Source organism: Mandrillus leucophaeus, unplaced genomic scaffold (assembly GCF_000951045.1).
Source record: "Mandrillus leucophaeus isolate KB7577 unplaced genomic scaffold, Mleu.le_1.0 Scaffold74, whole genome shotgun sequence".
NCBI classification, from domain to species: domain Eukaryota; kingdom Metazoa; phylum Chordata; class Mammalia; order Primates; family Cercopithecidae; genus Mandrillus; species Mandrillus leucophaeus.
This window is the reverse complement of record NW_012108030.1, coordinates 1,277,379-1,299,026: the sequence shown is the minus strand read 5'-3', so window position 1 is coordinate 1,299,026 and position 21,648 is coordinate 1,277,379. Positions and strand designations below refer to the sequence as shown.

General features: G+C 52.7%; 4 protein-coding genes across 6 annotated transcripts in view; all 4 read right to left on the bottom strand.

Annotated features, from left to right (window-relative positions):
• The window catches only part of ETFB (electron-transfer-flavoprotein, beta polypeptide), a 19,531-nt gene extending 14,646 nt beyond the window's left edge, over positions 1 to 4,885 (bottom strand). For both annotated transcript variants that reach the window (XM_011965913.1, XM_011965911.1), the window contains exon 1: positions 4,742 to 4,885. In XM_011965913.1, the coding sequence (XP_011821303.1) occupies positions 4,742 to 4,798 (57 nt within the window). In that variant the 5' untranslated portion in view covers positions 4,799 to 4,885. The remainder of the gene's footprint in view (positions 1 to 4,741) is intronic.
• A 683-nt stretch (positions 4,886 to 5,568) lies between these two features.
• Positions 5,569 to 7,447, bottom strand: CLDND2 (claudin domain containing 2). The gene is made up of 4 exons (XM_011965909.1): positions 6,859 to 7,447; positions 6,352 to 6,492; positions 5,925 to 6,044; positions 5,569 to 5,683 (listed from the first exon to the last, which is right to left on the bottom strand). The coding sequence occupies exons 1-4, from the start codon at positions 7,025 to 7,027 to the stop codon at positions 5,610 to 5,612; spliced, it is 504 nt and encodes a 167-aa protein (XP_011821299.1). The 5' UTR covers positions 7,028 to 7,447; the 3' UTR covers positions 5,569 to 5,609.
• Positions 7,448 to 10,076: 2,629 nt separating this feature from the next.
• Positions 10,077 to 11,169, bottom strand: NKG7 (natural killer cell granule protein 7). The gene is made up of 4 exons (XM_011965908.1): positions 10,839 to 11,169; positions 10,621 to 10,767; positions 10,400 to 10,534; positions 10,077 to 10,297 (listed from the first exon to the last, which is right to left on the bottom strand). Exons 1-4 carry the CDS (start codon positions 10,993 to 10,995, stop codon positions 10,239 to 10,241), a joined length of 498 nt encoding a protein of 165 aa, XP_011821298.1. The 5' UTR covers positions 10,996 to 11,169; the 3' UTR covers positions 10,077 to 10,238.
• Positions 11,170 to 18,820: 7,651 nt separating this feature from the next.
• The window catches only part of LIM2 (lens intrinsic membrane protein 2, 19kDa), an 8,216-nt gene continuing 5,388 nt past the window's right edge, over positions 18,821 to 21,648 (bottom strand). For both annotated transcript variants that reach the window (XM_011965907.1, XM_011965906.1), the window contains exons 3-5: positions 21,003 to 21,152; positions 19,409 to 19,543; positions 18,821 to 19,170 (exon numbers count right to left, since the gene is read on the bottom strand). In XM_011965907.1, coding sequence (XP_011821297.1) covers positions 19,109 to 19,170; positions 19,409 to 19,543; positions 21,003 to 21,152 — 347 coding nt within the window. In that variant the 3' untranslated portion in view covers positions 18,821 to 19,108. The remainder of the gene's footprint in view (positions 19,171 to 19,408; positions 19,544 to 21,002; positions 21,153 to 21,648) is intronic.

The following is a 21,648-nucleotide window of genomic DNA, read 5'->3' as shown; positions in this document are numbered from 1 at the left end:
TTTTGAGACAGAGTCTCCCTTTGTCACCCAGGCTGGAGTGCAGTGGCACAATCTCAGCTCACTGCAACCTCCGCCTCCCTGGTTCAAGCAATTCTTCTGCCTCAGCCTCCTGAGTAGCTGGGACTATAGGCACGCATCACCACACCCAGCTAATTTTTGTATTTTTAGTAGAGACAGGGTTTCACTATGTTGGCCAGGATGGTCTCAAACTCCTGACTTCGTGATCCGCCTGCCTCAGCCTCCCAAAGTGTGAGTTTACAGGCATGAGCCAACGTGCCCAGCCTTTCTCCTGGGGTCTTGAAAGAGGCCCTGAAGGTTAAGATTAATCAGTTTACTGGAAAATGTGCCCCTGGATAGGACAGGGTGTTACTGAGTTGCCAAATACTTATTAGGATGCTGGATTCACGCACATACCCGGAAACATGCACGCAGCCAGACACACATACACACTCACACACACACACAAATACACTCTGAACAGAGCATTTGTTATGTTTTGAATAAATGAATGACTAAACTTCCATTACTACTACTGCCAATAAAAACACTTATTGCAGCTGGTCACAGTGGCTCACACCTGTAATTCCAGCACTTTGGGAGGCTGAGGCAGGCAGATTACCTGAGGTCAGGAGGTCTAGACCAGCCTGGCCAACATAGCAAAACCTTGACTCTACTAAAAATACAAAAATTAGCCAGCTGCGGTGGCTCACACATGTAATCCCAGCTACTCAGAGGCTGAGGCAGAATTGCTTGAACCTGGGAGATGGAGGTTCCAGTGAGCTGAGATCATGCCACTGCACTCCAGCCTGGGCAACAGAGATAGACTCCATCTCAAAAAATAAAACAAAACACTGTGTGCCAGGCACTGTTCCAAGGACTTATTTAGACCGGACGCAGTGGCTCCAGCCTGTAATCCCCGCACTTTGGGAGGCCGAGATGGGCAGATGACCTGATCTGCCCTGAACTGACATCAGGAGTTCAAGATCAGCCTGACCAACATCATGAAACCCTGTCTCTACTTAAAATACAAAAATTAGCCCGGTGTAGTGGCGCGCACCTGTAATCCCTACTACTCAGGAGGCTGAGGCAGGGGAATCACTTGAACCCGGGAGGCAGAGGCTGCAGTTAGCCGAGATTGTGCCATTGCACTCCAGCCTGGGTGACAGAGCGAGACTCCATCTCAAACAAACAAACAGAGAAAGAAACTCCAAGGGCTTATTTAATTTTCGTTACAACTCAATAAAGTATATTACCATTATCCCCATTGTACAAAGTAGAAAAACGAGGCTCAGAGTGGTGAGGCAATTTCCTCAAGGTCACACAGCAGGAAGTGGACGCAGGCGCTGGGCTCGGAGTCTGAGGTCTGAACTATTCTAGCAGTGCACCCAGTCTCAGGAAGCAGTGACCACATCCAACTGTCTTCCGCACACCTGGGGCGCAAATTCCAGAAGCGGCGACAGACACCAGAGCAATCAATAAGTAAATGACACTGTGGATTACAAAGTGTCCACACCAGCTTCCCTCTGGGGACAAGCTGGGCTCTCAGAGGGTGCCCCCTGCTCCCGCCTCTTTCATGGAGAATGTGAGCCACTCCCTCCACTCAGTTAGGTTGGCTCTTTGAACTTTCATCTCTAGCAAACACACTTTCCTCTCCCTTCCTAGTTGCAAAGTATAGGGGAAAACACAGCAAAACACAGGGACTCCAGGGCCTGTGATTTTAAGGAGGCAAACAGGGAAGTCCTCCCAGAGAAGGTGATGTTTGCACAGGGAGTTGAAAGAGGTCAGGGAGTGAGTGTATGATTCTGGGAACAGAGGTGGATCAGACATGGCCCTCTCTGCAGGGAGCTACCAACCAGGGGATGATAGAGTAGGGCAGTGGGGAACATGGGGTCAACAGAGGATCCCAATCCAGTCTGGCGAGGGCTGATGGAAGCAAACCTAGGGACTGCAGAAGCCCCCAGGGATATATCAAGGCAATCTGAGGGTGTAGGGTCAGGGGCTTCCTGGAGGAGGCGATGCCAGAGAGAATCACTAAATTGGTTTTATTATTTGTTTGTTTGAGATTACAGACACGTGCCACCACGCCTGGCTAATTTTTTTATTTTTAGTAGAGATGGGGTTTCACCATGTTGGCCTGGCTGGTCTCAAACTCCTGACCTCAGCTGATCCACTCGCCTCGGCCTCGCAAAGTGCAGGGATTAGAGGTGTGAGCCATTGCACCTGGCCGAGAATCATTAGATTTTGATATAATCCATGAGTGGGAGTTGGGCAGGACAAAGGATAGAAAGCAGAGGTAGGAGGGTGGTGCTGGAAGAAGGCATGGAACGGGCAAGCCGCGGCCTAGCCTGTCAGAACAAGAGGAGTAGGTCGCAGTGGTGGAAGCACAAAGGGTAAGGGAGGGTCCAAGGAGGGAAGTGGACAGCTGAAGCAGACCATGAAGAGGAGGTTGGACCACAAAGCATCCCAAATGCCAGGCAGAGGGGCTGTGACCCTGTCCTGAGGGTGCTGGAGAGCCACCAGGCAGGCTGGGAGCAGGGGACAGCAGGGTCAGCTCTGGGTGCAGAAAGGCCCCTAAGAATGGGTACAGGTGGGCTCTGATGGGGAGAGACTGGGAGCGAGGGAGGACGGGGGTGAGGGTCCAGGTGAGACAATGGGACCAACAGACAATAGGGCAGGAAGGGTGGGGCGGGGGTGGAGAACTGACAGCTTTGGGAGGAGAAGGGAAAGGGGGTGGGACACTGCCCAGGTCTAATCTGGTGCTTAGGAAGCTGGCAGGGTCTGAATCACTCATTTGTTCTGAAAAGGACATCAACAGACACATCCAGTGAGACAGGATGTAATGCAGGGAGCCCTGGGGCACTGTGGGAGGGGAAGGCAGCACCCTCTGGAAAGGACAGGAGCTGATTCAACACTGCCTTCACGCTTCCCCTCTGTTCTCTCCCTGAGCACACCAGAGACATCCATGTGCCAGGCTCTGTGCTGAGTGATGCTGGGACCAAAGCTGAGTCAAACGTGGGCCTGCACCATGGGGGAGACAGATCCAATCCCAGACATGCCAGGCAGGGAAGGCCAGGGCTGGGATAGAGGATGCCCAGGGGACTGTAGGAGTCCAAAGATGTGACAGTGACGAACAGTCAGAGCAGGGAGGAAACCAAGTGTTGGGACCCAGGACCCCAAGAGGAATGTGTCTCAAAAGGGCTGGAGACGACATCCCTGTCATGTGCTGTCAGAGGCATCATTAGGACAGGGGGCACTGAGGGAGATGGGAGAGCAGAGTCTAGAGCCAGACTTGCCCAGGGTTTTGATTGTAACTCTGTCACTTACTGGCTGGGAGATCTGACAGGCGTCAGTTTCCTCATCTATCCAATGGAATTAATAGTACAAACGGTCGGCCGGCATGGTGGCTCACGCCTATAATCCCAGCACTTTGGGAGGCCGAGGCGGGTGGATCACCTGAGGTCTGGAGTTTGAGACCAGCCTGACCAACATGGTGAAACTCCATCTCTACTAAAAATACAAAAAATTAGCCGGGTGTGGTTGTGCATGCCTGTAATCCCAGCTACTTGGGAGGCTGAGGTAGGAGAATCACTTCAACCCAGGAGGCGGAGGTTGCAGTGAGACGAGATTGCACCATTGCACTCCAGCCTGGGCAAAATGAGCAAAACTCCGTCTCAAAAAATAAAAATAAATAATAAATAATACAAAGGGTACTGAAAGGACTGAATGGGTTAATCTCTACAAAGGACTTGGAAGGATGCCTGGCACGTAAATACCCACTAAATGCTGGCTGCTATGATCACTGACGCTTTCATGCTCAAGTCTGGCTCCTGTACCCTCTTCCCCAGCCCACTCCCTAAGCAGGCAGGGGCAGTATCAGTGTCAACTTTGTGACCTTGGTTTTGCCCACCCTGAGGCCTCTAGGGTGCCAGGCCCCATGCTAGGTAATGCTGGGGACACAGAGGTAAGTCGCCAGGCTGATGGGAAGGACAGATGTGGATGGACAGTCACCATCTTCAGTCCAGTTCAGGCCAAGCATTGAGAGAAACGGGCCTGAGAGACCGTGTCTGATTCACCTCTGTCCACACCAGCCTCCCTCTGGGGACAAGCCAGGCGCTCAGAGTGCCCTCCCCCACCTCTTTCATGGAGAATGTGAGCTATCCCCAGCTCAGTCAGGTTGGCTCCTTGAACTTTTACCTCTAGCAAACACACTTCTCTCTCCCTAGCTAGAGCCTCCTGGCTCACCCTGTGGCTATGGAGGGTGGCAAGCAGCTTCTGGGGCCCCACGGGGCCCTGTCTGACTCCCTATAGCACATTTCGGGTAATAGTACAAAGGTAAGCAATGCAGCCCAGTGGGTGAAAGCAGTCAGAGGAACCTGGATAGAACTCTCGGCTCTGCCCTTCTCTAGCTGGGTGACCTCTCTGTGCCTCAGTTTCTCCGTGCGTTAAACAGGGACCATGATTTCTTCCAGTGGGTAAGAAATGGAGAAAGCAACTCACTCTGAACAGTTATCAAGAGAGTGAATCCAGAACGAGGGAAAAGAGAACATGGCCGTGACCCCGGAGGGATCGGATGTTAGAACTTCACTCTTTTGATTTTTGCCGTCAGGTGTGACTTTGACGTATAGGGGTTAGAGCGGCAGAGGTCGGGGGTTACAAGAAGACCCCCACCCAGTGTGCGCTCGTGGCCCCGGAAGCACATGGCTGCGGGACTCAGGGATGTGGGAGAGGGGGGCCCGGTCACCTTCACGGCGTAGTCGATGACCCTCTTGACAGCTACGAGCGCACGCAGCTCCGCCATCTTCCCGCCGCAGCCACCTACAGGGTCAGCCCGCACCCTCAGTCGCTTCTTTCAGACACCCGACCCCACCCCGCCCCTCTCTGCGCCTGCGCGCAGCACGGTCAGCCAGTCAACCACTGCAGAGCCCGCCTCCCCGACAGAGGACCAATCGAGAGGCAGGAGGGAAGGGAGGTGTGGCAAGCAACGCAAACCAATGGGAAGCGGATCTTGGGGAGCCAGCCGGACCCCGAGAGGGAAGGAAAGGCCTGGCCGAGGGGGCAGGGCAGAGAACTAGGGGAAAGGTCGTGCACTGGAGGGAAGCGCGCCCGGAGTTTATAGATCCTCCTGGTCCTATAAACGCTTCCCAGATCCTCCTGGTCCTATAAACGCTTCCCGGTATCCCCGGATCTGCTCTCCCTCTCCAGATCCCCCACTTCTTTCCGGCCTCTCCAAGTCGCGGTACTCGTATTCCCAGGCCTCTGAATCCTCGCGTGTCGGTCTCTCTCCATCCACGTGTTCCCTGTCCTTTCCATATCCATATCCTCCCCTGTCCATGTCTCTACTTCACCTCCATGTCGTCCCCACAGCCCCTCCACACCCTCTCCAAAAGCCCACCTCCCATCCTGGCTCCGCCCCTCCCACATGTCCCTGTTCCCATCCCAATCCGTGGAGACTTGTGTCACCATGTGTGTGTCTCCCCGTCTCTGTCCTTATGTCCTCCCTGAGTCTCTATGCAACCCCGTGCCTGCGTCCCCACGACCCCCAGAAAAGCACGCGAAGCCGCAGCGCTAAAAAAAAGCCGTTCCTTTATTCTGCCCCAGGCAAGCTGCAGTCACAGACACACGGGGAATCCACTGATGGCGTCGGTGCTCTGCATGATCATATCTGCCAGCAGAAAGCAGAAGCCTGGGGGGAAGGGGACGCGGGGCGGGAAAAGGAAGGTGGGCCCTGGGGCGGATGGCCTGGCGGGCCCCGGGGACTGGGGTTTGGGGCTCCAAGGGGGTCTCTGCCGGGTCTGCGGGAGTCGTTAGTGTGTTGGGGAGTCCCTGAGAGGTCCCCGGGGTTTACTGGAAGGGCAGCTGGGGAGCCTCTGGGGTGAGGGTCTTCTGGGCAGTCTCCTCCACCCTCTTCCCGCTGTGCAGGTTACCCGCGAGAATTGAGAAGGGTAAGGCCAGCCACCCAGAAAAATAGGACCAAGAGAAGAAGACGTTGTTCTTCCACGCGTTCTTCACCGTGTAGCCTATCAAGGCGGTCAGCAGCAGCAGTCCTGGGCCCCGCCCAGCCGCAGGATGAGCTAGCTGGGCCTGGTGGGGCTGCACCCAGGCCACGCCCCTACAGACCCGCCCCCTTCGATCAGACCACGCCTATCGGCTCTCGGCCCGCCTCTGGCCCAGGCCCCTTCCGGCGCCTCCCGCTCTGAACTATGACTCGAGCCCCGCCCACCTCTCTCGGCTTCTTCCAGCCCCGCCCCTCGGATCCCACACGAGTACCTCAAGCCCCGCCCCTGGTGACCAGGCCCCTCCATCATCCCAGGCCCGTCCCGCCTGCCGGCCTGAGGAGGGCTGCAGTCTCACCGCCGAGGAAGAGGAAGGCGCTCGTGGTCTGGCCTCGCAGCGACTCGCCCTCGTGGCACCGAATCCGCAGTCCCATCACCATGCCCACCACGCCGACACCCACCGCCAGCACCATGCACGCCGCAGTCACGGCCAGCGTGGCTGGGGAGAACGGGCGCATCAGCCCCTCGGGCGCCGCCCCAGCCGCTACGGGTTCGGCTCTCCTGTCTCCTCCCCCCAACCCGGTGTGTGAGCAGGAGCCGAGTTCCCCCGACCCGGAGTCAGGCGTTTGGACGGAGACTTGGAGGTCACGTCAGGACCTGCGGTTACTGCCGCGACCGGGACGGGGAGGGGGTCAGGGACAAGCCCACAAGTCGAGGGGCGGGGTTCGTGGCGGCTTCGGCCGAGGAGGGACAGCTGCAACTGAGCCCAGGGTGGAAGGGGTGGGCGTCTCGCCATGGGCCGAGGAGTGTCCCGAGCCCTGGGAGTCTGAAGTGCCCTCTGCCATCTGGGCAGGCGGAGCCTCACTCTGGCAGGAGATGTTGGAGCAGATGCCGTGGTTGCATTCCTGCCACAGGCCACTGTGGCCCTCTTGTTGGCGGGTCCAGTAGTTGGTGGCCGTGGAGAGCACCATGAGGACGTTGGCCACGAGGCTGAGCAGAATGCCCCCTCTCTGGAGGCTCCGCTTCACCCCCATGCCACTGAGGCTGCAGCCGGGGGCCACAAGGGCAGGATGGGCCCAGGCCCTTCCTACCCCGAGGCCCCCAGCTAAGGAGCCCGCTTCCTCCACACTCCTCCCCTAGTACTCCTGCCTGAAGTCCCTGCTTCTGGGAACCTGAAGACCCCCCTCCCTCAACAAGCATGCCTGAGGACCCACAACCTCCTCCCTTCACACCTCGTTCCCCTTCCTGGGGACCCTGAGACTTCCCCTGAGAGGCCTCTGAGACCTTCACCACAAGCTTTGCTGTGAGGAACCTGTCTTCCCAGAGATGTCTCCCCACAGTGGAATGCCCCTTCAGCCTGTTCAGTGCCCTCCCCAGACACCCCTCCACACACGCCCACCTAAGTGACTCACACCCAGCACCCCAGGGCTCCTTAGACACAGAGCCCAGAGAGATGGGGGAAGGGAGGCTGGGTCTCTGTGAGGCCGGGGGTTCCAGAACCCCCTCCCCAGTGGCTGTTTAAAGGGATATTCACTCCCCCCACAACCATACACATACACCCCAGCAGCTCACAACTTAGTGACAGCTTAGATTCAGACAGCAGCTTCGGAGGCCATTACATGGTAGGCCAAGTCCTTCTTTTATCATTATTATTATTATTATTTGAGATGGAGTCTCGCTCTGTTGCATAGGCTGGAGTGCAGTGGCGCGATCTCGGCTCACTGCAACCTCCACCTCCTGGGTTCAAGCAATTCTTCTGCCTCAGCCTCCCAAGTAGCTGGGGCTACAGGTACGCACCACCACGTCTGGCTAATTTTTGTATCTTTAATAGAGACGGGGTTTCACCATATTGGCCAGGCTGGTCTCGGCCTCCTGACCCCGTGATCTGCCTGCCTCAGCCTCCCAAAGTGCTGGGAATACAGGTGTGAGCCATCTCTCTCTTCCAGGCTGGAGTGCAGTGGCACCATCACAGCTCACTGCAGCCTTGAACTCCTGGGCTCAAGGAAACCTCCTGCCTTAGCCTCCCGAGTAGCTGGAACTACAGGCATGTGCCACCACACCTGGCTAATTTTCGTAAGATTTTTTGTAGAGATGGGGTCTGGCTGTGTTGCCCAAGCTGGTCTCAAACTCCTGGGCTCAAGCAATCCTCCTACCTCGGCCTCCCAAAACACTGACATTATGGGTGTGAGCCACCACTCCCAGCGCTTTCTTAGAAACTTCTCTTCCCTTGGCCAGGTGCACAGTGGCTCACGCCTGTAATCCCAGCACTTTAGGAGGCCGAGGCGGGCAGATCACCTGAAGTCAGGAGTTTGAGACAAGCCTGACCAATGTGGCAAAACCCTGGCTCTACTAAAAATACAAAAATTAGCCAGGCTAGCCGGGAGTGATGGTGGGTGCCTATAATCCCAGCTACTTGGGATGCGAGGCAGGAGAATCACTTGAACCCGGGAGATGGAGGTTTCAGTTAGCTGAGATCGCGCCGTTGCATTGTAGCCTGGGCAACAGAGCAAGACTCCATCTCAAAACAAAACAAAACAAAACAAAACAAAAAACAAGACAACAAAATTAGCCAGGTGTGGTGGTGCACACCTGTAATCCCAGCTACTCGGGAGGCTTAGGGAGGAGAACTGCTTGAACCCAGGGGGCGGAGGTTGCAGTGAGCTGAGATTACACCATTGCATTCCAGCCTGGGTGATAGAACCAGACTCCGTCTCAAAAAAAAAAAAAAAAAAAAGAAACTTCTCTTCCCTTGACATTCTAGGCACCCCAGAAGCTCTCCAGGTCCCCAGCTATCTAACTGCAGACTTCTGCTCCTCTGCCTTCTCCCCTTCACTTGTAAATCTGGGTATCCCTTGAAGCTCCACCCTGCACTCCCTTGCCAGGCAAGCCTCCTCACTGCCAAAGTTTGAGTGCTCCTTAATGCTCCATCCAAAACTCCTATCTCCAACCCAAGGTCTCTCCCCTGAGCCTGACTCAAGTTCTCACCTGCTCCTGGCTGCCCCTCAGGGCCTCAATCGTCAACCATATTCCATCTGAGCTTAGTGTCTTCCACCATATTAGGGATGGCCTTGCCATCCCATCCAGTTCATCGAGCCAGACCCTTGGGCACTGTCCTCACCTTCTTCTTGCCCCTCACCCTGAAAAGCCTTGGGTCCCCAAGTCCTGCTCCTCCTGCCCCTGAATCTGTCTGGCTCATTCCCTCCTTTCCTGGTTCCAGGTCAGGCCTCATCATGTCCCACCTGTTGCATTGCCAAGTTCCTCCTTGACCTTCTGGCCTCCCCTCCATGTCTACAGGGGGGTCTGTCTGGTACCCAGAGCTGATATTGTCCCTCCTCTGCCCACAATTTTTTCCCAACTTCCCATCATGCTCAAGAGAAAATCCAGCATGACATTAGAGGCCATAACCCCCACCTGCCTCTCCCTCTTCATTTTCCATCTCCTGCCCCCGACATTCTATATCCTGGCCATACATTACCGTTCTTCATTCCCACAAGACTCCTGACTTTTCTGCACGTTCATCTTCAGGCTCCTCTGCCTGGATATTACCTTTCCTTGGCCCTTAAGAAGCCCCTAAACATTCTCTCTCCAGAAAAGTCATCTCCATCCCTCCACAATATGGTTAGTCTTTTTCTGGCGTTCTCCCTGCACTGGGACTGCTGTCTGGCCTGTATTAACTGCTTCTGGTCTGTAAGTGCCTCCTCCCCACCACCCCACAGACTGAGGCCCTGGCAGGCAGGGCCTGGGTCTGACCCGTGCTAGTGTCCCCAGCATGGGGAAATGTGCAAAAAGAACTGAGAGAGACTGCGTGCAAAGAAGGGCCGAGTTTTGGCAAGGGGTACAAAATCAGAGAGGGAGAGAGAAGGAAAGAGAGCCAGCTAAAGGGAGAAAGAAAAGTGCTGGAGAAGGGGAGAGATAGACCCAGGTTGGAGCCTGTATCCACGCGGGCCAGGCAGTTGCGCTGGGCAGGAGCGCCCTGCAGGCTGGTGGGCCTCGTGGGCTGTCACCTTCCCTTGGTGCTCAGCTCCTACCATGGAGCTGGCAGACGGTTGGCTTAGATCTTGGCAGAATTAATCTCAGAATAGCCAGATTCCAGCCAAATTTTGTTGAATGAATGAAGAAACAAGCGGAGGGACTGGGGAATGGCTGGAAGGGTGGGGCGGATGTAGGACCAGACTTTCCGGAGGCTCCAGATGAGGCCTTTGGAATATAACGCTCAAGACTCATCTTGCCGCTCTTGCCTTCTGCTCACAAGGTTTCATAGCCAGGCCGGGGGCTGCCGCAGTGAGCACCCAGGCTCAGGGCACCTGGGAGGCCAGAAAGAGTTTAAGCACTTGCCCCTGCCCTTCATCCTCAGGGCCCCCTATTGGCCCTCCCAAGCTCCCCAGGGCAGTGGACAGGATAGTCACCTGTGCAGAGCAAGAGGATAGCTGAGACCCAGCCCAGGTAGAAGGACCAGGAGAAGAAGGCCTGGATCTGGGGGTGTGGAGGCTGGTCCCACCGCTCGCTGGTGTACACCGCCATGGCCACTGCCATGGAGAGGGCTGGGGGCAAGGACAGGAGAGATAGCTCAACTCTTCGGCAGGAATTCACTGACTCCCGATGCCCCAGTCCAGTCCAGAGTCCTTACCTGCAGCAAAGGCTGTGATGGTTGAGACAAGGGGGCCGTGGCCTGGGGTGGACAGTGAGGGGATGCAGGACAGGACCAGGAAGCTCACGCACACCAGGCCCCACAGGACAGCCAGAATGCTGAAGCTCTGCGTCACATGAATGTAGCCTGATCGAGAGAAGACCACTGAACACCCATCCCCACTGGCAACCCCTCCGCAGGACACCCATTCCCCTTACCTGCTATGATGTCCCCATGCCCCGCTGGCCAGAGGCCCGAGTGATCTGAGTGGTTGGGACCCACAGCCTCAAACCAGAAATCGGTGCTCAAAGCAATCAGGCAGAACATCAGGCCCAGGAAGCCCACAAGCAGGGCCAGGGACCGGCAGGGCTCCATGGGGGTGAGCACGGGGCTTCTGGGTCCTGGAGGAGGAAGAGGCTGCTGATCAGACTGTTGAATCTCAGAGGGAAGGAGGCTGTGCACCCGGACTCCTGGGTCCTCGGAGCTCAACGAAGAGAGACCAGCAAGCAGTCGGGGCAGTGAGGGTTCGTGTGCTTTGTCAGATGAGGCTGGTTTGGTTTCACACAGTTCCCGGTAACTGGCTTTTCACATACCCTCCCTTCCTGGATTGCACAGGCAACGTCCTCCCTCCCCTCCCCGGGGTCCGGTTCCCCGCTTAGTGTGTGGTGGGGGAGGGCACTGAGGGTGTCAGATCATCAGTGGTTTGGGTGGTGGTTTAGAACTTGCCTCTGTCACAGGTTCTACAGCTCCCACCCCTGGAACCTTCAACACCAAGTTGGGGCTTCCTGGAAGAGGTGAGAGAGAGAGAGGCTTGGGGGCCCTGAGGTGGGAGGAAGCCAATCGGGCTAGGGTGTGCGTTAAGTGGGAGGGGAGATGTGGCTGGAGGGGACAGTTGGCGATGTGTCATGCTTTCCTGTGGGTTCTGCAGTCTTCCATTTTGGAAGAGGAAGGCCCCAAGTCTAGGGTCTCTACTAAAGGAGGGGGCTTGGGAGTTAGAACTCCTGGGGCTTAAGGAGGAAGGAGCTGGGGGCCTGAACTCCAGGTCCTGAGGGAGGAAGGGGCGAGTGGGAGCTCAGAATTCTGGGCCGCAGTTTGGAGCATATGCCGAGGGCAGGTAAACAGCAGAGAATCACAATTCTGAAAGGTTTGCAGAGAGGCAGACATACCTACATCCTCATCTGATATAATGAATTCAGTGGCATCTCTGCTTTGGTGGGGGCTCCAGCCTGGTGGCCTTTGTCACCAGGATTGGGAGGCCTAGGGGGTGTTGGGACATAAGGATTTCGGTCGAGGGTTCTCCAGCCCCCGAAACGCTAGCCTCTTCCATCCACACCAACATCAGGTCCTGGCAACACCTCACTTGTGAGCAGGTGTAAGGTGACGGTACCACAGCCCAGGTAGAAGACCCAGGAAAACTTGGCCTCTCTGTGAAACAGGGTGATATGGTTAGGCTTTGTGTCCCTACCCAAATCTCATCTTGAATTGTATCCCCATAATCCCCACATGTCTAGGTAGAGACCAGGTGGAGGTAATTGAATCATGGGGCAGGTTCCCCCCTGCTGTTCTTGTGATAGTGAGGTTTCACAAGATATGGTGGTTTTTTAAGGGGCTCTTCCTGCCTTCGCTTGGCACTTCTTCCTGCCACCCTGTGAAGATGGTACCTTGCTTTCCCTTTGCCTTCTGCCTTGATTGTAAGTTTCCTGAGGCCTCCCCAGCCATGTTGAACTGTGAATCAAATAAACCTCTTTCCTTTATAAATTACCAAGTCTCAGGCAGCTTTTGTTATTGCTGTTACTGTTGTTGTTGTTTGAGATAGAGTCTCATTCTTGTCACCCAGGCTGGAGGGCAGTGGCAAAATCTCGGCTCACTGCAACCTCCGCTTCCTGGGTTCAAACAGTTCTCCTGCCTCAACCTCCTGAGTATCTGGGATTACAGGTGCCCACCACTATACCCAGCTAATTTTTGTATTTTTAGTAGATTTCAGGTTTAGTAGGTTTTTGGGTTTTTACCATGTTGGACAGGCTGGTCTTGAACTCCTGATTTCAGATGATCTGCCTGCCTTGGCCTCCCAAAGTGCTGGGATTACAGGCGTGAGCCATTACGCCCGGCCAGGCAGTTATTTATAGCAGTGTGAGAATAGACTAATACACAGGGAATAGTCTGGAAGAGGACCTCTGTCTTGAAGATGAACTGGGCCAGCAGTCCCAGGACAGCTGGCAAATGTGGAGAATGGGAAATGACCTGGGAGGTTGGTTCCTCTCCTTTATTGGAGAGACTCCGATTGGCAGCCCCCATCCTTCACTCAGATCCGCACCACTCTGAGAACCAATTCATGAGCACAGGCTCCCAGAGGTGGCAGAGGCCATGAGCAGGCCAGGTCTCCGGAAAAGCTTCCAGAAATCTGCCATGGTGTGCAGTGAGTAGCAGGTCAGAGCACACAGCCTATCTGTAGCCCTGACCGCCTCCCAGACCCAAAGCCATCCTTAACCCCAAACCCAACTCCATCCCCAAACTCAATATCAAGCCCAGTTCCAACCACAAATTCAACCCATCCCTATCCCCAAAGTTAACCCTATTCCCATTCCTGAACACAACTCCAAACCCAAACCCATCCCTATTTGTAGTCTCCACCCCAGCTCCAACCCCTAATTTAAGCCCATCCTCATCCTCAAATAGAACTCCATTCTCAGTCCCAACTGCACACTCAACCCCAGCCCCCAATTCGACCCCATCCCCAAACCTAACGTCATTCTAATTCCCAAACTCAACACCATCCTTATTCCCAGTTCCAACCCTTAATCCCCTTCTACCCTCAAATCTAACTCCATTCTCATTCTCATTCCCAAACCCTACCCCAATCCCTCTCCATTATTAACCCCAGACCCTGCTCCAAACCCAACCCCATCCTCTTCCTGAAACTTGACCCTATTCTCATTCCCATCCCAACCGTTTTTTTGTTTTTTGAGACGGAGTCTCACTCTGTCGCCCAGGCTGGAGTACAGTAGTATGATCTTGGCTTACTGCAACCTCCGCTTCCTGAGTTTAAGCAATTCCTGTGCCTCAGCCTCCTTAGTAACTGGGGTTACGGACTGTGCACCACCACATCAGGCTAATTTTATTTTTTTTATTTTTTTTATTTTTAGTAGAGATGGGGTTTTGCCGTATTGGCCAGGCTGGTCTTGAACTCCTGACCTCAGGTGATCCACCTGTCTCATCCTCCCACAGTGCTGGGATTACAGGAGTGAGCCACTGCACCCGGCCACTGTCCTTTCATTCTTCTCTGCAACCTCTATAATTCATACGTAACTCTGCCCATTTTCATCCTCATTTCACCTCCACGTCCAAGCCTGTAACCTTGTGTCTCATCTCCCCACGTGGGTCCCACTACCATCACCATCACACCCGTGCATGCGTGCACACACACAGGTGACCTGTACCTGGCTCCAGTGAGTCTCTGCACATGTAGGTGTCACAGGCTGACCATAGGCCCAGGTTCTTGGTGCCCTCTGACATAGATACCACAAGCCAGTAAGAGCTGGTGAAGGTCATCTTTTTTTTTTTTCTTTTTTCTTTTTTTTTTTTTTGAGACAAAGTTTCACTCTTGTTGCTCAGGCTGGAGTACAATGGCACGATCTGGGCTCACGGCAACCTCCACTTCCCGGGTTCAAGCGATTCTCCTGCCTCAGCCTGCTGAGTAACTAGGATTACAGGCATCTGCCACCATGCCCGGCTAATTTTGTATTTTTAGTAGAGACAGGGTTTCTCCAAGTTGGTCAAGCTGATCTCAAACTCCCGACCTCAGGTGATCCATCCGCTTCAGCCTCCCAAAGTGCTGGGATTACAGGCGTGAGCCACTGCGCCTGGCCAGCCATGGCCATCTCTTAAGAGCACAAAGGCAAGGCAGCTGTGGCCTTGAAGACGGAATTGCTCACAGGACCTCCACCTGCTTTCTCAACCAGATGTGGTCTGTGGTTGCCAGAGGAAGACCTCAGGCCTCCTTCTGAAGCTTTTCCTGAGAGCTCTGTGAAAGGAATATCTTGGGGCCCCCAAATTACTGAGCTAAAGGGGAAAGTCAGGCTGGGTTAATAACTCAGGGCAAACCTGCCTCTCATTCTATTCAAAGTCATCCGTCTGCTCACTGAGATAGATGCATAGCTGATTACCTCCTTTGAAAAGACTTATCAGAAACTCAAAAGAGGCCAGTACAGTGGCTCACACCTGTAATCCCAGCACTTTAGGAGGCCTAGGCAGGTGGACCACCTGAGGTCATGAGTTTGAGACCAGCCTGGGCAACATAGTGAAACCCCATCTCTTCTAAAAATACAAAAATTAGCTGGGTGTGGCAGTGCACGCCTGTAATCCCAGGTACTCAGGAGACTGAGGTAGGAGAATCACTTGAACACAGGAGGCGGAGGCTGCAGTAAACCGAGACTGTGCCACTGCACTCTAGCCTGGGCAACAGAGTTAGACTCCGTCTAGGGAAAAAAAGAAACTCAAAAGAATGCAACAATTTGTCTCTCACCTACCTGTAACCTGGAAGCCCCCTCCCTGCTTTGAGTTGTCCCCACCTTTCTGGAAGAACCAATGTACTTTTTTTTTTGTTTGTTTGTTTTGAGGCAGAGTCTCGCTCTATCGCCCAGGCTGGAGTGCAGTGGCTGGATCTCAGCTCACTGCAAGCTCCGCCTCCCCGGTTCACGCCATTCTCCTGCCTCAGCCTCCTGAGCAGCTGGGACTACAGGTGCCCGCCACCTCGCCCGGCTAGTTTTTTGTATTTTTTTTTAGTAGAGATGGGGTTTCACCGTGTTAGCCAGGATGGTCTCGATCTCCTGACCTCGTAACCAATGTACTTCTTACATGTATTGATTGACATGTCATGTCTCCCTAAAATGTATAGAACCAAACTGTGCCCCGACCACCCTGGGCACGTGTCGTCAGGACCTCCTGAGGCTGTGTCACAGGTGCACGTCCTCAACGTTGGCAGAATAAACTTTCTAAATTAACTGAGACCTGTCTCAGATTTTCGGGGTCCACAGCTCATGTCACCTGCTTGGCCACGTGGTTTTCTTAGGTCTTTGTCAGTCTTGTCTAAGCACTGTCAGATTCTTTGAATCACCCCAGGTCTCTTCCAACTTTCTCCAGCCCCTTCCAACCTCTCCCAGGCTTGAAAGCTCCTCAGTAGTCCCCATCTGCCACGGGGGACCCCAAAAAATTAGCTGGGTGTGGTGGCGTGCGCCTGTAATTCCGGCTACTCGGGAGGCTGAGGCAAGAGAATCGCTTCAACCCGGGAGCCAGAGGTTGCAGTGAGCCAAGATCGCACCACTGCATTCCAGCCTGGGTGACAGAGCGAGACTCCGTCTCAAAAATAAATAATAAAATAAAAAGCCGGGCGCGGTGGCTCAAGCCTGTAATCCCAGCACTTTGGGAGGCCGAGACGGGCGGATCAGGAGATCGAGACCATCCTGGCTAATACAGTGAAACCCCGTCTCTACTAAAAAATACAAAAAGCTAGCCGGGCGAGGTGGCGGGCGCCTGTAGTCCAAGCTACTCGGGAGGCTGAGGCAGGAGAATGGCGTGAACCCAGGAGGCGGAGCTTGCAGTGAGCTGAGATCCGGCCAATGCACTCCAGCCTGGGTGACAGAGTGAGACTCCGTCTCAAAAAAAATTAAAAAAATAAAAATAAAAATAAAAAAAAGACTAATCCTCAATTAACCTACGTTCTAATAAAGAAATGAATGCTAATGGTAAACAGTTATTATGGAAGGCATTATCATTTCTATGGAGGCTCACTCTAGTCATAATATTTAATGGCTATCATAATGATAAAAGGATATTAAATCTCAGTATCATTAGAGTACTTCTCAATAAATAATACTTTATGTAAGTCAATAAACAACACTATCAATTGGCCTGAATAAGTATTTATGGTTCAACAAATGTTCTTTTGAGTGATTACCGTGTGCCAGGTGCTGTCTTTGAGGATTTACAGGAAACCAAAAGCAGACACAGGCCAGCTGAGGTGGCTCACACCTGTGATCCCAGCACTTTGGGAGGCCAAGGTGGGAGGATCACTTGAGACCAGTAGACAGAGACCAGTCTGGGCAACATAAGAAGACCCCATCTCTACAAAAAATTAAAAAATTACTCAGGCATACTGGTGCATGCCTGTAGTCTTAGCTGCTCAGGAGGCTGAGGTGGGACGCTCACTTGAGCCTGGGGGGTGGAGGCTGAAGTGAGGTGTGATCACGCTACTGCACTGTAGCCTGGGCAAGACTGAGACCCTGTCAAAAAAAAAAAAAAAAAAAAAAAAAAAAAAAAAAGCCAACATTGAATCCCAAAGTTGTTGGCTTGAGTAGCTGGATAAAAATGGGGTTGTTGGCTGGGCGTGGTGGCTCACGCCTGTAATCCCAGCACTTTCGGAGGCTGAGGTCGGTGGATCACAAGGTCTGGAGTTCAAGACTAGCCTGGTCAACATGGTGAAACCTTGTCTCTACTAAAAATACAAAAATTAACTGGGCGTGGTGGCAGATGCCTGTAATCCCAGCTGCTTGGGAGGCTGAGGCAGGAGAATTACTTGAACCGGGGAGGGGAAGTGGAGGTTGCAGTGAGCCGAGATCTCGCCACTGCACTCCAGCCTGGGCAACAGGGCAAGACTCCATTTCAAAAAAATAAATAAATAAAATAAAAAATGGGGTTGTCATTTCCTAAGATGGGGAAGACCATGGGAGGAACACATAGGGTGTGTGTGAGATCAGAAACTTATTTTTGGATATGTGAGATTGGAGATGCCTCTTCAAGTGGAAATGTTGAATAAGTAGGTTAAGTAGGTAAGTTGCAGTCCTGAGTCTGGAGTCATAATTATATCATTATTATTGCTAGAGTAAGCCCCTATAAATATGATTACTAGAATAAGGCTCGGCAAATATTTCTATTTAAATAGGCCTCAATAAATTGTTAGAGAAAGCTTCAATTGTCATTATGATTAGAGAAAGCCTGTATACATACAGTATTATTTTTATTTGAGGAGGCCCCAGTAAATATTATTTTAGGGAATAAACCTCTATAAACATAATATTTATTAGCATAGCTGTAGTAAATAGTCTCATTAGAATCAGCCTTGTGAAATAGTCTTATTATTTTATGATAGACATTAGTAAATCTCACGGCAGTTAGCAACCATTTATTTACTTTTTCTTTTTCTTTTTTATTTTGAGACAGAGTCTTACTCTCGCTCAGGCTGGAGTGCAGTGGTGCGATCACAGCTCACTGCAACCTCTGTCTCCTCAGACTCCAGTGACCCTCCTGGGACAGGCACACACCAATATGCCCAGCTAACGTGTTTTTTGTTTTTTTTTTTGGTAGAGATGGGGTTTTCTCATGTTGCCTGGGGAACTCCTGGGCTTCAGAAATCCACCTGCCTTGGTTTTCCAAAGTGCTGGGATTGCAGGTGTGAGACACCGCACCCAGCCAGCATCAATTAATAGAATGAATTACTAACGAGTGAATGAAGAGAAGATCACGGTCATGAATAGTGTGTGAAGAGCAGGTTCCAGAGGTGAAGGCTCAGGGTTCTGGTGTTTCCTTTGAACGGACGCATCATGGGAGGAGAGAGGAGGCTGGAGTCAACTGGGGGTGGCGTGGGCAGGGAGTTTTTTCAGAGGTCTTTTCATTTGTCCGATTGTCCTACACATCCATTTCCTGGAAGTTGAGTTGTGGTGAGCTCCTGGACAGGTACTGTTGATTGATCTCTGTTCCCCTCCCTGCAGAAATGGAGAAGGTGGGGCCTCCATAATACAGCACCCCTGGGCCGGGTGCGGTAGCTCGCGCCTGTAATCCCAGCGCTTTGGGAGGCAGAGGTGGATGGATCACCTGAAGTCAGGAGTTCTAGACCAGCCTGGCCAACATGGTGAAACCCCATCTCTACTAAAAATACAAAAATTAACCAGGCGTGGTAGTGAGCCCCTGTAATCCCAGCTACTTGGGAAGCTGAGGCAGGAGAATCACCTGAGCCCAGGAGGCAGAGGTTGCAGGTAGCTGAGATTGCGCCATTGCACTCCAGCCTGGGCAACAAGAGCGAAACTCCATCTCAAAACAATGACGAAAACAACAAGAAAAACACACAAAAAAGCACCTCTGCCCACATCCACCACCCTTACAGCTGTTTCTCCCTATCCCAGCCCCTCAAGGATGAACACTTTAGTAATTTCACATCAATTTTATTAGACCTCAGAAAGTTACTCTAATGGATATTTCATTTTTCTAACAACCTGCCAGGCAGGTGGGGACTTGAGTCTTCTCAGCTCCCTCCCACAGGCCCCATTCTTCCTCCTTCTGGCCTAGGACCAGGAGTCAACCTCCCCCCTCAACCCAGAGTCCAGAACTGAGCCCACTCATTCCCCTAGGAACCAGGATTTCAGGCCTCTAGACTCTCCTCCTCCTCTTCAGTGGCCTCGCTTTAACTTCCAGATGAAGTTGATTGACACATTTGGGCTCAGCGCGGTGTAGACAGGCGCCGACATTCATGCACCCGGTAGGCACAGATGTAGAAAATCCCTGCATGAGAAGTTTAAATTGACCCCCTTAAACCCCCCCAGCCCCATTTCCACCCCAAGAGAGTCCAACACCCTACTCTCTTTCTCCCTGGGTATCCATGACCCCAGACTCCACAGACCTGGAGTCTTCCTCCTGACCCAGTGCTGAGGGACCCATGTGGGATACCCTATCATCTTCCACCCGATCTGCTGCCCACTCTGCCCCGGACACTGACCTTCCCACCCCTTGCCCCCAGTACCTGCGAAGAACGTCATGAGCACTGCCACCCAGCCCAAGATGTAGGACCAGGAAAAACGCCAGTCCCCAAAGCGGCGGCCCAGGAAGCTGACGGTGACTCCAGTGTAGATGGCCAAGGCCAACAAGACAAAAAGGGCTAGGGAGAGAGAGCAGGAGGATGCAGGTGAGACTAAGGCTGGGTGTGGTTTTGGAGATGGGCAGAGAGCTGATGATGGGGGTGGGAACTAAGATTGGGGAAAGGGGTGGAAGTGGGTTGGGGTGGGGATAAGAGTGAGGATCGGGGTTGAGTTGAAATTAGGGGTAAAGATGATTGAGGGATAGGTTTGGGATGGGGTTGGACATGGTTGTGCTTTATAATGTAACTGGCCATTGTCTCTGTTTCCTGGGAGGCAGAATCAGTATTTGGAACTTCCTGAGTAATGGGAGGGTCTTTGTTATTCCTGAGCCTCTTGGGCCCAACCTGAGTTTATGGTAATGAGATGAGATGACGCAGGGTTGGATGTAGTCATCAGAGAGACCAACCAGGCCAGGCACAATGACTCACGCCTGTCATCCCAGCACTTTGGGAGGCTGAGTCGGGTGGATCACTTGAGGTCAGGAGCTCAAGATCAGCCCAGCCAACATGGTGAAACCCTGTCTCTACTAAAAATACAAAAATAATAATAATAATAATAATTAGCTGGGTGTGGTGGTGTGCGCCTGTAATCCCAGCTACTCAGGAGGCTAAGGCAGGAGAATCACTTGAACCCGGGAGGGGAGGTGGAGGTTGCAGTGAGCTGAGATTAAGCAACTACACTCCAGCCTGGGGGACAGAGCGAGACTCCATCTCAAAAAAGGAAAAAAGGAAAAAAAAAAAGAAAGACCAACCATGATATTAAGAGGGTTGGGGCTCTGAACAACTTCGTATCCAGGAAGAAAGGAAGCTGGAAACTGAGTTCCATCAATGGTCAACGATTCAATCAGTCATGCCTATTTAACAAGACTCCAATGAAACCTCTGGACACTGAAGCTCAGTGGCGCTCCCTATTGGTGAAAACATCTGTATGCTGGGAGGGTGACCCCTGGCTCCACGGGAAGAAATCTTAGAAGCTCTGCATTTTGGGCTCTCCTAGACTCTGTCTCTTCATTTGCTTGGGCCTGAGTTGTGTCCTCTAGAATGAAACTATAACTGTAAGTATAGCACTTTCCTGCATTCTGTAAGTTATTCCAGCAAATTTTTGAATCTGAGTGGGTCTTGGGAACCTCCTAGTTTGTAGCCAGTGGATCAAAAGCATGGGTTGCCCAGGCACCCTGCTTGCAGCTTGTAGCTGAGGTGGAGGCAGTCTTGCTAAGGACTGTGGTCTTAACCTGTGGAGTCAAACACAAATTTTAGGTGATTAGTGCCAGAACTGAATTGTAGTACACCAGCTAGTGTCAGAATAGACCGGAACTCGAAATAGTCATGAGGTTGGTTTTGGGTGTGGGGATGGGATTAGGGTGGGGTGGGGTTGAGTGTGAGGAGGAGTAAGGGGTGAGAATGGTGTTGAGGGGTGGGGACAGATTGGGGTTTGAAATGACAGCAAGGAGAGGGGTAGGGAGAGGGCGGGCTTACTCACTTGAGGCAAAAAACATGATGCCAGCAGAGAAGGGCCGGGAGATGCGGGAGAAGGTAGGCTGATGAGTGAAGGCCATGATGCCCATGATGATGCCGGAAGTGGCGCATAGGGCAGACAGGATCATGAAGGCCCGGGTGGCATTCCAGTATGCTGTGGGAGCACCCCATGGTCACTCCCACGCCTCCCCTGCTCTAAGTGAGAGATGCTGCTACCTCTGAGATGAAAATGCCTTGCCCCTTTCCTTATCCCTAACCCAGCTCATCCTTCCCTTCTTTGCAAATGCCCTCTTCTTCACCTGGCAAACTCCTACTCATCCTGCAAAGCCTATCTCCCATGACCCCTCCTCTAGGAAGCATCTCCCCATCCCTCAGTCATCATCTTTACCCACAGCTAAAGGTTGTGACTCTCTTTGTCTGTCTCCCCCTCCAGCCTGATTGCTCCTTGAGGACAGGCACTGGGTTGGTTCTGTGTCATAAACACCCCCACCACACATTTGGTTTGCATTCTGGCCTCGGGAAATGTTTGTTGAATGAATGAATGAATGAATGAATGAATGCTGATTCCTTATATTTTCCTGCTAATTACTATTCTCTCTCACATTTCTTTCATTTCTTTTTTTTTTCGTTTTCTTTTTTTTTTTTTTTTT

Excerpts from the sequence above, each read along its gene's own strand:
- CLDND2 (XM_011965909.1), bottom strand. The coding sequence starts at position 7,027 with ATGGGGGTGAAGCGGAGCCTCCAGAGAGGGGGCATTCTGCTCAGCCTC. Across the intron at positions 6,493-6,858 it reads CTCCAACATCTCCTGCCAGA|CCACGCTGGCCGTGACTGCG; the intron begins GTGAGGCTCCGC and ends CGTTCTCCCCAG. Across the intron at positions 6,045-6,351 it reads CGCCTTCCTCTTCCTCGGCG|GACTGCTGCTGCTGACCGCC; the intron begins GTGAGACTGCAG and ends GGCGGGGCCCAG.
- NKG7 (XM_011965908.1), bottom strand. The coding sequence starts at position 10,995 with ATGGAGCCCTGCCGGTCCCTGGCCCTGCTTGTGGGCTTCCTGGGCCTG. Across the intron at positions 10,768-10,838 it reads GCATGGGGACATCATAGCAG|GCTACATTCATGTGACGCAG; the intron begins GTAAGGGGAATG and ends TCTCTCGATCAG. Across the intron at positions 10,298-10,399 it reads TATCCTCTTGCTCTGCACAG|GTGCCCTGAGCCTGGGTGCT; the intron begins GTGACTATCCTG and ends CTGGCCTCCCAG.